The sequence below is a fragment of the Nannobrachium achirus genome, assembly GCF_963921795.1.
Source record: "Nannobrachium achirus genome assembly, chromosome: 9".
Taxonomy (NCBI): Eukaryota; Metazoa; Chordata; class Actinopteri; order Myctophiformes; family Myctophidae; genus Nannobrachium; species Nannobrachium achirus.
In genome coordinates, this window is record NC_137818.1 from 39,808,045 (window position 1) to 39,823,004 (window position 14,960).

Below are 14,960 nucleotides of genomic sequence, written 5' to 3' on the forward strand. Positions count from 1 at the left end.
ACACAGCAATAGTGCTCAATACTACCAACACAACCCAATAGTGCAGGGCCAAGCAATGAGTGTCCATAGTCAGTGAAAATAAATCAAGAATAAAAAAGCAAGAAAGGGTGAAACAGCAAGACGCCACAAGAAAGATCTGTCTGAATACTGTAAAATACTAAGCAGTGTGTGAATGAATTTGAAACTTTCAGTAGACTGGTAGACATACCTTTGCACAGCAGTTAAATATGGGCAAAGAAGTACAAAATACAGAAGAATAACATCACTATAAAGACACCCTCAAACAAATATGAATACAGTATATAGATGTATACCACATATACAATCACCCTGCCTGGTTCCAGTGATTATATAATTTCAGAGATATTAAGAATATGAATCATGCCAGACATTGTTTTGGCTTATGGCGTATGTTTGGCTGCACATCCTGTCTGTGTCAGGTTACCCAGTCTGGTGGAGTATGTGGAGCAGCCACTGACAGCTGGGCTGAGGGACAGAGCAGCCTGTGTGAGAAGAGTGGCAGTACTGGGCTGGGCCAAACTGCACAACCTCCAACCCAGCTCTGACATAGGTGAGATGGATGGGTGGACGATGGGTGGGTGGTTTGGTTGGACAAACATGTCTTGTTTCTGTTCTTTCTCTTGTTCTTGTTACTTAAGACTCATACTGTTGTGTGTCTGGGCACTCGCGCATGTGCTTGCATGTAACATGCACGTGCGTGCGTGCGTGCGTGCGTGCGTGCGTGCGTGCGTGCGTGTGTGTGTGCGCGCGCGCGCGCGCATGTCTATTACAACATTTTTCTCTAGTCTAAAACACCCACAGTTAAAATACATCTCCTCCCCAGATGCTGCTGTAGTGAATGAGCTGTACAGCCTGCTGAGGGACCCTGATCCCGTGGTGACAGTCAACTGCCTCCGAGCCCTGGAGGAAATACTGAAGGAGGAGGGAGGCGTGGTCATTAACAAACCCATCACTCATCACCTTCTCAACAGGTGGGTTCTAAGTTGGTGTGATGATGCCTTTATCCAAGGCACTTAACATAGATTGTGCATTACATTCATCCATTCACACACGGCGGAGGAAACCATTCAAGGCACCAACCTGCACATCGGGAGCAATTAGGGGTTCAGCGTCTTGCTCAAGGACACTTTGACATTAACTCTGGGGGAGCAGCTAGGATCGAACTGGGAACCTTCCGGTTGCCATTCGGCCACTCTGTGTGTGTGTGTGTGTGTGTGTGTGTGTGTGTGTGTGTGTGTGTGTGTGTGCGTGTGCGTGTGTGTGCGCTATTTGTTATAATCGTTCATCAATCATAATCAAGGCAACAAAATATTTATGGGAGTCACCTGGCTTTGCTTAGAGCAGTGTTTCTCTGCCCCTAGGGGTACACGGAGGTACTGCAGGGGGTACTCAAGATAATGGCCCCCAAAAAGAAAAATAGAAGTATAAACCACGATACTATTATTCATAGTTAAATAATTAACTACAATTGAATTAGATGGAGAAAAACCTTTACTGTTATGTTTAATGACCAGGCAACTGGTATGTGTTTGAACGTTGTTTGAATGTAAGTTACTAGAATTTCCCAGGCGCTTCGCTGTTAAAAGTTGTTATCCTTATGCATAGATTAAAAGCTGCCGTTTCATTTGCCGTGATGTTGAAGGTGAACATGGTAACATGTGCGAAATCAGTGGTGGAAAAAGTACACACGTCACATGTTATACTAAAAGTATCAATGAGCAGAGTGAGATCAGCATGACAGAACAGTTAGCTTAAATGGGACTAATAGTAGTTTGTCAGTAGTCAATGTCAAATTAGGCAAAGTACAAATTGTATTTAAGGCAGGCGTGAGATTCAAGCTAGAAGAGAGGCTTAGCTTACAAAACTGCAGACAAATTGACAGGAAGGGTGTAAATGTTAATGTGTCTGATAGCTGAATGTTTGTGAGACAAAGATTGTGAAAGAAATTGTTTATCTGCAATTGTGTCTGGATTCTTAACCATTGACGAGACAAAAGTTATGAAAGTAGCTGTTTATCTGCACTTGAATCTGCACTTGTGGGCTATGTTTCTCTGTTCTTCCCTATTCTGAGATATTGTAGGTATTTTGCAAAACTCTCCTTCAGAGAAACACCACAATTCTTTCACATTTCACAAGCCCTAGTTGCTTATTTTTGGCTTATTTTTATAGACCTGGTTGCTTGTTGTGTTTTTTTTTGTCTAACTCCCGACTAAGATGTTATGGCCACAGTGTTGAAACTCTCACTCCCTTTTTTATTTTTTGTGATGTTAGATTCTTGAAAAGGGGGTTATACCGTTATATACAGCTAGTATGATTTTTTATGGTTTTAATTGCAGTTGGGAAAATGTTGTTGTTGGGTAAAGGGGGTACTTGGATTCAAAAATCTGCGAAAGGGGGTGCTCTAGCCAAAAAAGATTGAGAAACACTGGCTTAGAGCAAAGGTAGCACGTTTCCAGGAAATCTCTGTTAGTTTTGGCTAAATTATTTTGACTAAATGTTCCATTGAGAAATGGAATTATATAGCGGACATATTTTGCTGTCACAGTGACACACAGAGGCAGCAGTGATCATGCATGATTGAGCCACCCACTACTTGATAAAACATGTGTGATTTGCAACTGTGTAACTGTGTGTGTGTGTGTGTCTGTGTCTAGGTGCATTTTATGTGCAGTTGTTCACCCCTGTGGTGTTTATGCATGCACGCATATAATGATAGGCACAAACGTGTACACGATTGTGTACGTGTAGTCCTCAACACGAGAAGTGAGATGACTCGATCTGGAAAACTCGATCCAGGATCTCGGTTGACCCAAGTTTGTGTGCCCCTCGTAACTGTTGTTTCCTGAACCTCCCCCACCACCACCACCAGACTGAAGGAGTGTGACGTATGGGGCCAGTGTGAGGTCCTCAGGTTCATCCAGCGCTACCGGCCCCAGTCGGAGGATGAGCTCTTCGACATCCTCTCCCTGCTCGACCCGTTACTCCTCAGCCCCCACCCTCCGGTCATGGCCGCCACCCTCAGCCTCTTCCTCAGGCTATGCTCCCACCTCCCTGCGGTGAGCTTGTCGGCCCTGGAGCGAGTGCGGGGACCACTCCTGGCTGCCTGCGGGAGCTCGTCCAGGGAGATGAGGTTCACTGCCCTCTGCCACATACAGGTGACAGGAAGGGGGATAAGAGAGAGTGTGTGCGTGCGTGTGTCTGTCTGTCTTTGCGTGCATGTGTGTACGTGAAGTAGGGCATTCACCAAATATTCGAATATCAAAGTCACTATTCGACGTTGTTCACCGAAGTCGAATATTCGCTTATTTTTTTTTTTTTATTGTTTTGTCTTTAAAAATATATATATTTCTTCATGGTTTATAAAGCTTGGCTAGATAAGAAGTCATAAGAACCCTGACAAGCACTTGAAATTGTAGTCTATTACGTTTAATGTGGCTCGGTTCCGCAGATACATATTTGCGAGGCGTTGTGAGCATGTAGATCGGCTATTTTCACAATGTTCGCCTCTTGCTTACTTAATATTTGACAGTTTGGCCAGTCCTGTCGAATATTCAACTATTCGAATACTTTGAGGTTGAATAATTCGAATACTAAAAATCACTATTCGTGAATGCCCTAACGTGAAGAGATCAGAGTTATGAGGTTCAAATACGAGATGTTCATTGTTGTCCCTGCTTTGCTTGCTTGTTATGTCTATGCAAACACAATTATTAGTATTGTTGTTTTAGGCCATGATGACAGCATGCGCATAACCTCATTTGCAACATGATTTGTTTCCCATTTGGCTCTCAAATCATGAGGAGAGTTCTACAGATGTTTGAGAGAACTGAGAGAACCTTCTTGTTTTCCTAGTTGCTGCTGCGTTCTCTTCCTGGCCTGATGGGGTCCCACTACAAACGTTTCTTCTGTGGCTATGCAGAGCCGGCTTATATCAAGCAGAGGAAGATGCAGGTGGGGTCCTTTTTACCTTGCATTTGATTATAATTGTGCAGAAGCCCTCAAAGACATTCTTGATGGAAATCCCTTAGAAGTGTTGGTTAAAATAGCTATATTGTATGCACATCTGACAACAAAGTACCATAAACCTACACTACACAGTATAATACTGAGTTAATAATACTTTATCCATGTGTAACTGTAACTTGTGCGAGTGTACACATGTACCCAACTACCCATAAGCCGTAAGAGTCAATTTGGTTACTTAACCTTATTTGTAAAAGGTTAAATTAACATGAATGTTTAACTGTGGGGACACACTTATACTTAGTAACCATTGTTGTGGATGACTTTACAGTAGTGATTAGTTTATCCTGTCATTTGCCCATATAGAGGTGAGTAAGTGTCTTGTTTTCAGGTGCTGGTGGAGCTGGTGAATGATGAGAACGTAGCATTGGTGCTGGATGAGCTTAAGGGATACTGTACTGACGTGAACACCGAAACAGCCCAGGCTGCCATCTCGGCAATAGGTAAACACGCACGCACGCACGCAAGCACGCACGCACGCACACACACACACACACACACACACACACACACACACACACACACACACACACACACACACACACACACACACACACACACACACACACAGAAAGCAGTGCAAAGCAGAATGCCTGCTACTCTCTAGGTCAGTGTTTCTCAAATGGGGGTACGTGTACCCCTAGGGTTACGCGGAGGTACTGCAGGGGGTACTCAAGATAATGGTGATGTTGAAAGTGAACACGGTAACACATGTGAAATCAGTGGTGTAAAAAGTACTCACATGTTATACTAAAAGTATCAATGAGCAGAGTGAGATCAGCATGACAGAACAGTTAGCCTAAATGGGACTAATAGTAGTTTGTCAGTAGTCAGTGTCAAATTAGGCAAAGTACAAATTGTATTTAAGGCAGGTGTGAGATTCAAGTTAGAAGAGAGGCTTAGCTTACAAAACTGCAGACAAATTGACAGGAAGGGTGTAAATGTTAATGTGTCTGATAGCTGAATGTTTGTGAGACAAAAATTGTGAAAGAAATTGTTTATCTGCAATTGTGTCTGGATTCTTAACCATTGACGAGACAAAAGTTATGAAAGTAGCTGTTTATCTGCACTTGAATCTGCACTTGTGGTTTCTCTGTTCCCCTTTTCTGAGATATTGTAGGTATTTTGTGAAACTCTCCTCCAGAGAAACACCACAATTCTTTCACATTTCACAAGCCCTAGTTGCTTATTTTTGGCTTATTTTTATAGAGCTGGTTGCTTGTTGTGTTTTTTTTGTCATGTCTAACTCCCGACTAAGATGTTATGGCCACAGTGTTGAAACTCTCACTCCCTTTTTTATTTTTTGTGATGTTAGATTCTTGAAAAGGGGGGTTATACTGTTATATACCGCTAGTTATGATTTCTTTATGGTTTTAACTGCAGTTGGGAAAATGTTGTTGTCGGGTAAAGGGGGTACTTGGATTAAAAAATCTGCGAAAGGGGGTACTCTAGCCAAAAAAGATTGAGAAACACTGCTCTAGGTGCAAGGCCCCGTAATATCATAATATCATAATATCATCACGCGTTTCAACCTAATCAGTCTTTCTCAACATTGACACTGAGTAAGACCGATTAGTATGAAGCGTGTTGTTTGCTCTGTTTGGGTGAGGCATAATAATTGTTAATGCTGGCAGATTGCTGGCAGTTTTCAAAACACAAACACGCCCTGAGTCGTTTCGCTATACGCCCGGTGGCATAAACCTTGTCAGACTAGTTTGTCAGTGTAAATATGTCAGAAGTTGACCTTTCACAATGCCTGTGGTCAGTTTATCCAAAACTGTTACTTTTTTCAGGAAAATGAAAAAAGAACCTACTGTATATTCCAATAAATCCAGTGTAGTTATTATTTAGTCACACACTCTTGTTAATACTTTGCATTGCTTAGATCAAAACCCCACAGACACACTTTAACAAGTTTTAAAACTATGCAATCAACTTGGCAAATGCTTTTAGCAAATGCAGACGCTTGTTTGTGTGTGATGTGCATGTTCACAGAGTGACGTAGTTAACATTTTGTTAAGCTGCTTCATATCGCAATACAAATGCAATAAATTAGATATTATTCACTTGAATAGTATCCCATTTCACTACTGCCTCTTGATCAGCAGTGCATGAAAGCTGCAGTTAGAGTAGTAAAAGTAATGCAGCCTGTGTGTGTGTGTGTGTGTGTGTGTGTGTGTGTGTGTGTGTGTGTGTGTGTGTGTGTGTGTGTGTGTGTGTGTGTGTGTGTGTGTGTGTGTGTGTGTGTGTGTGTGTGTGTGTGTGTGTGTGTGTGTGTGTGTGTGTGTGTGTGCGTGCGTGCATGCGTAGGTCGTATAGGGCGAAGCTACAGTGATAAATGTCTGGACATTCTCACCGGGCTGTTGGGACTCAAACAGGAACACATCACCACTGGTAGGGAAACAGACACACACACCCTCACACACGCAGCTGTAGCCAACAACTCTGTATCATCATATTCTTTCTCTCCACACCCTCGCCCCTTCTCCATCTGACTCTCTCAGTACTTCCTCCTATACTTAGATAATGACTTACTTACTGACATTTTGTCTATTCAGAAATAGCAGACCTACAATCTTACCACGCACAGCAACATGTTGGGAGCTTGTAGTTCTGCTATTTTTGAAAAATCTTGATAAATCTCCACTTATTGGGGTCCCTGGCACAACATATTTTCAATGTGGGTCGGCAGCCCTGACATGAACAGGTTTGAGATTGAGAACCACTCATGTATTTAAAGCCAATACTCATGTGGAATTCCATTGTCCCTCCTCTCTCCAGCGGTGGTCCAGACCATGCGTGACCTGGTGTGGGTGTGTCCCCAGTGCAGCGAGGCTGTGTGTCAGGCTCTGGAGGGCTGCGAGGAGATCCTGCAGGATAGCCAGGTCAGGGGGTAAAGCCAACTCAGGTCTGACTTCGTCACATGGATGTCCAAAACGGTTCCATTTTTATTAATTAAAAAGAAGAATATCTCAGCTGTCGGGCCGAAACATCCTAACTTCCAAATTTTCATTTTCGGGGAAAATGAGCTCAAGCGGAGTTATGAGGTTTTGACCGAAGCGCTTTTTACTACTTTCCATTGGTTTAATATTATATTAACCAACACTCAGATGTAAAGGGTGTTCAATAGCCCTGATTCATGCCAAAAAATCTAAAACCTCAAAAATGGAGTTAAGAGGTTTTGGCCAGACAGTGACGAATAGTGCAAAGCTAACAACACGTCACACTTGTGACGTGTTTTGAGCTTATAGATCTACTATTTTCACTACTGTTGTTTAACACTTTTATGTTGAAGTAGGGCATTCATTTACAAAAACAGCCCGTCTGCGCCGCAATTGTGCGCTTGTACATCTGCTATTTTTGGCACGGGACACCATTATACAGCGGAGCATAATTGACAAATGGCAAATGTACGGTTGATTTAAGGTTCTATTCAGTAATTTATGCTCTATCCCCCCTCCCACCAGGGCAGACAGGCCTTGCTTTGGTTGCTGGGTGTCTACGGGGAACGGGTCTCTGGTGCCCCCTACGTGTTGGAGGTATTCATAGACGGCGTGAGGAGCGAGGTCTCGCTGGGAGTCAAGGCAGAGCTGCTCACTGCTGCCATGCGGCTGTTCCTCTGTCGGCCCGCCCAGACACAGGACATGCTAGGAAGACTCCTGCACTACTGCATAGGTGTGTGTGTGTGTGTGTGTGTGTGTGTGTGTGTGTGTGTGTGTGTGTGTGTGTGTGTGTGTGTGTGTGTGTGTGTGTGTGTGTGTGTGTGTGTGTGTGTGTGTGTGTGTGTGTGTGTGTGATGCACATGAACAATGATGTTTAATCACAGTACTATTAATGTTAGGTTTAACTTGATATACATTTTAGGTGAACATACTGTATAGACAGTGATAACATTACATACAAATGTTATCAAAACATTGTTTCTAATGTTTGTCTAATAATTACATCTCCATTCAATACTGTATATGTTGCAGAATGATTGTAACTAATCCTAACTTTTGTGTCCGACATGTTTGAACTGTGCCAGTGTCACAAGCTTGTATATCGTTGTGAGCGGGTATATCTGATATTTTCAAATAGCCAAAATAACATAGAGCTTAAGTGGTTAATGTATATTTTGAAATAAAAATCTAAATCTAAAAAGTTACTAGTAACTAAGGTTTTCAAATAATTGTAGTGGAGTAAATGTACAATATTTGCCTCTGAGATGGTGAAGTAAAAGTACCTAAAATGTTGACTTAAGTACAGTACTTGAATGCATGTACTGTACTTAATTACTTTACACCACTGGATCTGTTAATGATTAAATGGCCGTTAACGTAACGTTAATGTTGATCTTACCGCTCCTTCCTGTCTTCAGAGGAAGAGACAGACATGTGCGTGCGCGACCAGGCGCTGCTCTACTACCGCCTGCTACAATGTGGGACAGAGGAGACGCGCAGGGTTCTCCATGGCCGCAGGTCTGACCCCTCCCTAGGTGTCCTGATTGGCCGGCCGGCGGAGCCAGTCAGCCAATGGGCACAGAGCTTTAACACGTTAGAGCCCCTGAGGCAGGATGCTGCGGAGGCAGGCTCAGCAGCTGGGGAGAGCCCTAAACATGTCACCTCTGATATTAAGCCTAAGGTTGACCTCCCTGACTCCCTGGACCCAATACAGGCTGAGAACACTGTCAGTGGTGAGTATAGCTTGTGATTAATTGTCTGTTTTCTTCTTGAGTCCTTTTTTCTATCTTATGATCTTAGTCTCTGTGGAACATGTACAGTACCTATATGAGTAAGTGACAAACCTCTCTTGATTATCTTCATAATTTGTACTAACTTGCAATATAAGCTTGTACTGTAGCTATTTTCTCTATTGCTGATATCTTCTCTATTTTTGCCTATAATAATGACATGCCCAACTGGGACACCAGGTTGAAAGTGTTTTAACGATGGGTTGTGAACTCAAATTATAACAAATGACATAACAAACTGGTAATTTAGCCACCTGCATGGGACCCCTTGGAGAGGTCTGAACACCTCCAAAAAACATGAGATTAAACTCCAGCCCACTCTGCCTTTTAGATAAAAGTTTTGTTCTCCCCCTCATCTTCTGCCTCTTTCCATCTTTTCCCTCCTCTATTCCTCTGCAACTCCCCTCTCCCTCCTCCACGCCTCTCCATCCTTTTGTCTCTCCCAATAGGCCCAGATAGTGCCACTCTCTGCTCAGAATCGTCGGCTGAGCTTCCTGCCTCTGGTGATTTGGCCCCTCTCAGCTTGTCCCTCTCTCCAGCTCTGAGCCCAGAGGAGTTTGAGTGCATGTGGATGCTACAACAAGTTGGACAAGGTAATTGAATAATGAGCGTGACAATGCCGCTTGCGCTGCAAGAGCAAAACTGTTTTTTTTAGTATAGTATTTGCCCATAATATAGTGTTTCCACATAATAATAACATATTATAATGTCATTCACACACACACACACACACACACACACACACACACACACACACACACACACACACACACACACACACACACAGCTTAATGTCTGGGAAATTACAAAGCTCACCCGCCCAGGTAATGACAATCATTTTGATTGTAATGACATGAATCATAAAGGAAGGCTACAAATCATAAGCAAGCACTAAACGACGTTAACCATGTTGACACCATGGTTACGTTGGCTTGGTGCAAAGTGAAACGCTGTGTTTGTGATGGAGACAGTTGTAATGTATTGACGAGGCGTGACAACGACTTTATATATACTGTACGTGACTTTACTTATCAGCAGGTACAGATAACAACATACAGACCTGTGCATATCCATCATAATAACAGTTAGCTTTATGACACTGCCATTAAATGTAAGTCTGCTATGGGTGCCTGTGAGGCACAACCACCTGGTATAACAGTCAAGTGGCTTCCTAAAGGAGTATTGGTGTATGGTTTGAGTTCAACCCACCAGAAGACTTAGTTGTTAGTGCGCAGGTATGGCTTATGTTGTGTCACGGATCAGGTGACTTGCGCTGGTTCTTCACTACCGTGAAATGTTTGATGTGTGAAAAAACTGGTTTGTAAATTTTCATTGAGAAACTCCCTATGTCAGTTCCAAGGTGTGTACGCTCCGTGTCATGCCAAGGGTGGCGGAATTTGCACATTGCCATTGCTGATAAAGTAACCAACAGACCAAACAATCAACATTGCAATCCCCAGATAGAGTCTTATTGCTATGGTGGCAAAAAAAGATTGATCTGAGGATGGTGCTAGGGCTAGAGCACAGGAAATGAATGACCTAAATCAAAACGTTACTGTAATACTGACCCTTTTGCAACCCAACTCAAGCCTATGCTCTTGTTTCCCCAAACATTTCTACTCCTATAGGTGCCGGAGGAGTGGACCAGGTATGTGTGGAAAAGTTTGTCCCGTGTCCTGCCCCACCCTGCAGTTCACCGCAGAGCCTCCAGGTGGCACTGCAGCTTGTCAACATCCAGACACTTGCCTTCACACCGCCACATGCACTGCCCTGGAAAGTGTACCTGTACACGCGCACCATGCACACTGCCTCCTCCAAGCCGCCCCGTGACTCGCTCATCCTCGGGGAACTGCTCTACACCCGGGAAGCGGGGAAGGAAAATGCGGGAGAAAGAGAAAAGAAACTTGCGGATGACAGAGAGATGGGAGAGAGTGAGGAAGAGGAGGGCCTGGGAGAGGAAGCAGAGGCAAATGGGTCAGAAGAGGGGAATGAGGAGAGCGAGGAGGGAGTAAAAGTGACTCTTAAGCAGCAGCCGAGAGATGACGAAGCTCTGATGGGATTTCTCTCTGTCCTCACCACTGTCCTGCTCACAATGTGCTCAGAAAGTGTATGAACACACACAAACACAGGGATCAGGGGTGTCACAAGTGGGGGGAAAGTGGGACTGAGTTACTTGGGCCCAGTGACTTAGCCTTAATTATTTTATACTTTAGCTATTGAAAAATATCAGATATAGAAGCTCACAGCGTGGCACCGAGTGCCGCGCTGTGAGCTTGTAGATCTGCTATTTTTGAAAAGTTGTGAAAATGTGTGCAAATCTTTGAATATATTTATTTTTTAAGCGAACATTTGTAACTCAAATTTTGATTCTGGGGGGTCCCTGGAACTAAATATTTTGAGATGGGGGTCCGTAGGCCATTTTGGGGGTCCTTCACATGAAAAGGTTTGAGCACCACTGACATAGAAACATAGGCTTTGAAATATTCAAAGACAATTTTTCCAAAATAGCAGATCTACAAGCTTGCAGCGCGGTACTTGGTGCCGCGCCGTGAGCTTGTATATCTGCTATGTTTCAATAGTTAAAGCACATAATAATCCAGTGAATCCTTGTACCCAGGGCCCAGAATTTGGTGCGACACCCCTGCAGGGATGGTGATGCTCTTCTCTTCTGTCTGGCTCAAAATAAACATGAACATCGCTGAAACACCCATAACCTTTAATGTTATTGTTGTATTTCACTCGTCATGAAATATGATGATGTCCTCCTCACAGTGAGAAAATGTCCTTGTAAAATTGTAAGGTTCTCCTGAACTGACACGGATACCTAATTTCTACACGGTCCGAATTCCGTATACTGAGGTCATGCAATTTGATTGGTTAACCCCCAACCAGATCTTTACCCTGATCTTAAGCACTCCTTTTTGCCTTCTAATTATAATGTTTTTGTTTGCTTAGTTTTTAGCTTTTTAATGAGTTATTCTCTTAATAAAGTTGTTTTTATTTGTTCCATTTTTGTAAAGAGTCTTTGAGTATAGAGAAATGTGCTATATATATTATTATAATTATACCTAAACGTAACCATCTCTAACATAATGCCAAATCACAACCATCTTAACTTGAAAGTTGTTAAAATTCAAGACACATTTGCTGCCTAATGGCTGTAGCAGCCAAATACTATGCTTAATGCTTATAGTGACACCAGAGGATCTTGGCGTAGGAGTGGCAGTTCTACAGTGTGGCAATTGCCTCCATAACAAGTCCTTGGCACCCCAGTTCATCGAGCAGATTACAATGCATATCAAGTTTGGGATTGTTTGAAGTTGGCTACTATATGTTTTAGGAAGGTTCTGGGAAAGACAGGTAAAATGTGTCTGGTAGCTGCACAGGGGTCTTCAACGTTTTCAGGCTGGGGACCCCCAAACTGATGGGGAGATGGAGCAGGGACCCCCTACCACCTCGTAGGGTGGGGGGGTCGGGGCTACGACATATTATTTATTTTAAACATGTAAAAGTTACAGCGAGCAGGGTGGGCCGTACCACTACCATTTCTAAACATACTACTTATTAACTGAGAACCAATGTCAATAATATCAACAATCTGTCAATTGCATAGTAATCATGTATTCAAGCTATTCAAAATGGATAGAATCATGATTTATTTTTTAACATAAATGTGAAAAAAAAAAAAAAAAAAACATTTTTTGAAATCTTTTTTTTTTTTCTTTCTTTTTCAAGCAATACTTTCGCGGACCCCCTGCAGTACCTCTGCGGACCCCCTAGGGGTCGCGGACCCCCTGTTGAAGACCCCAGGTAGCAGCTGCTATACCTCACCCATATGAATGTATTTATGAGGAATACCTTGGTAATAACAACAATGTTTTGATTGGGATTGGGAAAAGAGAATCCCTCTAGTCTGACTGTGTTTGACAAGGTTTTGGATCATTTTAAGGATCTCCTCTGAGCTAGACTGCACTGGTTTGACATTGAGTAATGCTGGGTTTGAACTCGGCTGCTTAACCTTAAAGCTTGTAAAATATCACTTGCCCTCAACAATGGAAAATGAACGGCTGACAAACAGCTATGCTCAGCATTGTGTGTGTGTGTGTGTGTGTGTGTGTGTGTGTGTGTGTGTGTGTGTGTGTGTGTGTGTGTGTGTGTGTGTGTGTGTGTGTGTGTGTGTGTGTGTGTGTGTGTGTGTGTTGCTGTGGAGCAGGAAAAATGCTGGTTGTTATATGACTTTTCCATTAGCGATCAGAACAGTCATAGGGACAGGAGCAGTTATGGCATAGGGTGGCATCTGCCAATCCATAACAATCCTTGCCACCACTGTGCAGTCTACTTTGGATAGAAAAATGATGCAATACATATTAAGTTTGGGATTCTTTGAATTTGATTTTGATTTTGAGATGGGTAGGAAAGATGGATAAAACTTAGTTTAGTTGGATGTATGAATGGCTTGTGAGCAATTCCCTGGTCTTCCTTTCTAAACTAATGGTTTGAATGTTTGTTGATTATACAGTATTTCATGCAAAGTAGAATGTATTTTAATTTAAGATTGTCATAGTTTTTTCAGTGAGTAGTGTTGGATAGCTCTTCTTAACCTTAAAGCTAGTAAAATGTCACTTGAGGTCTATAAAAGCAAATGAACAGCTGACAAGCTCAGCATTGAAAGCAGATTTATTTGTCAGCTCTGTCAGGCTGTGCCACAGATTAGGAATAACTGCTGCGGCATAGGAATCTTTGCCATGGCTGTTGTCGGCAGTTCTGGCGACAACGCTGAGTTTTAAACACTGCTGTAGTGCCCCATATGTTTGCAAATTTATTTTTTTGTGTGTGACTATTGTCGTGGCAGACCTCTGAACAGTGTTTGGGCCCAGTTTGGTGCGGATCGGAGCAACAGTGTGTCTGTGGATCACATGTGGACCCTGGTGTGGCTATTCTCATGGCAGAGCCCTGAACGGTGCTTGTGCAGAGTTTGATGCAGATCGGTGTGCCTTTGGCCCGGGCCCCTGGGGGCCACAAAGCCCTGACCAGTGTTTGTGTCAAGTTTCGTGCAGATTGGAGCAAGTCCTCATGGCATGTTACGTTTCTGACGTCCACCATCCAGCCACCCTCTAGGCAATTTGAATATAGGATGTGATGGGTTAATCGTTTCCTTGGAAATGGAGACAGGGAGACAGTTATTGTAGAGCATTGGAACCCGATAACAGTCAAACACATAATAATGATAATAACTGATAAATGATTCATTCAATTCAAGCTAAACAGAGAAAATGGTGAGAGGTTACTTTACAATACATAGGCTAATCTCAGTTGATTGTGTCCTCTCCAAGTGTCCAGTAATAGGTTGTTATCCTTGGGTTGTTTATCAGCTTGTTATTTAATATCTTAAGGCTACGGTGACATTGACACAATACAAAATGATAAACAACCACATTCCGAATCTGTAGGCTACTATGATTATAAAAATAGATCTAACAGGTTGTATTTATTTAATAAATAGGTCTACGTCTGACATCTACTGTACTGGCTAGTATTAATTGTCAGTCAGACTCCTATTTTTTATGTTTAAACAACAAAAGAGACATCTAAGCAACCTGTAATGTGATCACAGGCAGCAGGTGTCATGAATGTGCCTACTTTGAATGATGACTTCACAGTTCGTCTGTCTCCGTTCCCCTTGAGCAGTGCTGGAAAGTAAGTACATTTACTTATGTACTGTAAGTACAATTTTGAGGTTATACATTTGAAAACTTGAAATGGGACATTCTGCTGCTGCAATGAGTACTTTCTAGTTCTACTTTTGGTACTTTAAGTACAAATTTTGTACTTTTACAATAAGGTTAATTCCTGACTTTTACTTGTAATATTGCAGTATTGATATTACTTAAGTAAAACATTTGAGTACCACTGCCCTTGAGATCATAATGATAGCCTACTTACTGTTTGTATATGAGGACTGCACGTCATGCCAAATTGCGATGGAGTCGCACCCTATGATGACAGACAGTGACACCACTTTCGGATCCTAAAAAAGATAAGTAGGTCCTAAAAAAGAAATGGAAAGAAAGTAGTCTCTGCATGGATAGAAATATTAGTTTGAACAAACTTTTAACATGATTAGCCTACACTAAAATACAGCTTAAATGTCGGAAAAGGACAAAGGTCGATGGAGTCGGACACA

The 14,960-nt window shown here is 42.6% G+C and overlaps 1 protein-coding gene across 3 annotated transcripts in view; it reads left to right on the top strand.

Annotated features, from left to right (window-relative positions):
- The window catches only part of ap4b1 (adaptor related protein complex 4 subunit beta 1), a 50,011-nt gene extending 38,317 nt beyond the window's left edge, over positions 1 to 11,694 (top strand). For all 3 annotated transcript variants that reach the window (XM_080733408.1, XM_080733409.1, XM_080733410.1), the window contains exons 4-14: positions 441 to 571; positions 845 to 992; positions 2,891 to 3,176; positions 3,874 to 3,972; positions 4,376 to 4,487; positions 6,355 to 6,438; positions 6,826 to 6,929; positions 7,512 to 7,719; positions 8,405 to 8,719; positions 9,226 to 9,369; positions 10,405 to 11,694. In XM_080733408.1, coding sequence (XP_080589534.1) covers positions 441 to 571; positions 845 to 992; positions 2,891 to 3,176; positions 3,874 to 3,972; positions 4,376 to 4,487; positions 6,355 to 6,438; positions 6,826 to 6,929; positions 7,512 to 7,719; positions 8,405 to 8,719; positions 9,226 to 9,369; positions 10,405 to 10,889 — 2,116 coding nt within the window. In that variant the 3' untranslated portion in view covers positions 10,890 to 11,694. The remainder of the gene's footprint in view (positions 1 to 440; positions 572 to 844; positions 993 to 2,890; positions 3,177 to 3,873; positions 3,973 to 4,375; positions 4,488 to 6,354; positions 6,439 to 6,825; positions 6,930 to 7,511; positions 7,720 to 8,404; positions 8,720 to 9,225; positions 9,370 to 10,404) is intronic.
- The last annotated feature ends 3,266 nt before the right edge of the window (positions 11,695 to 14,960 follow it).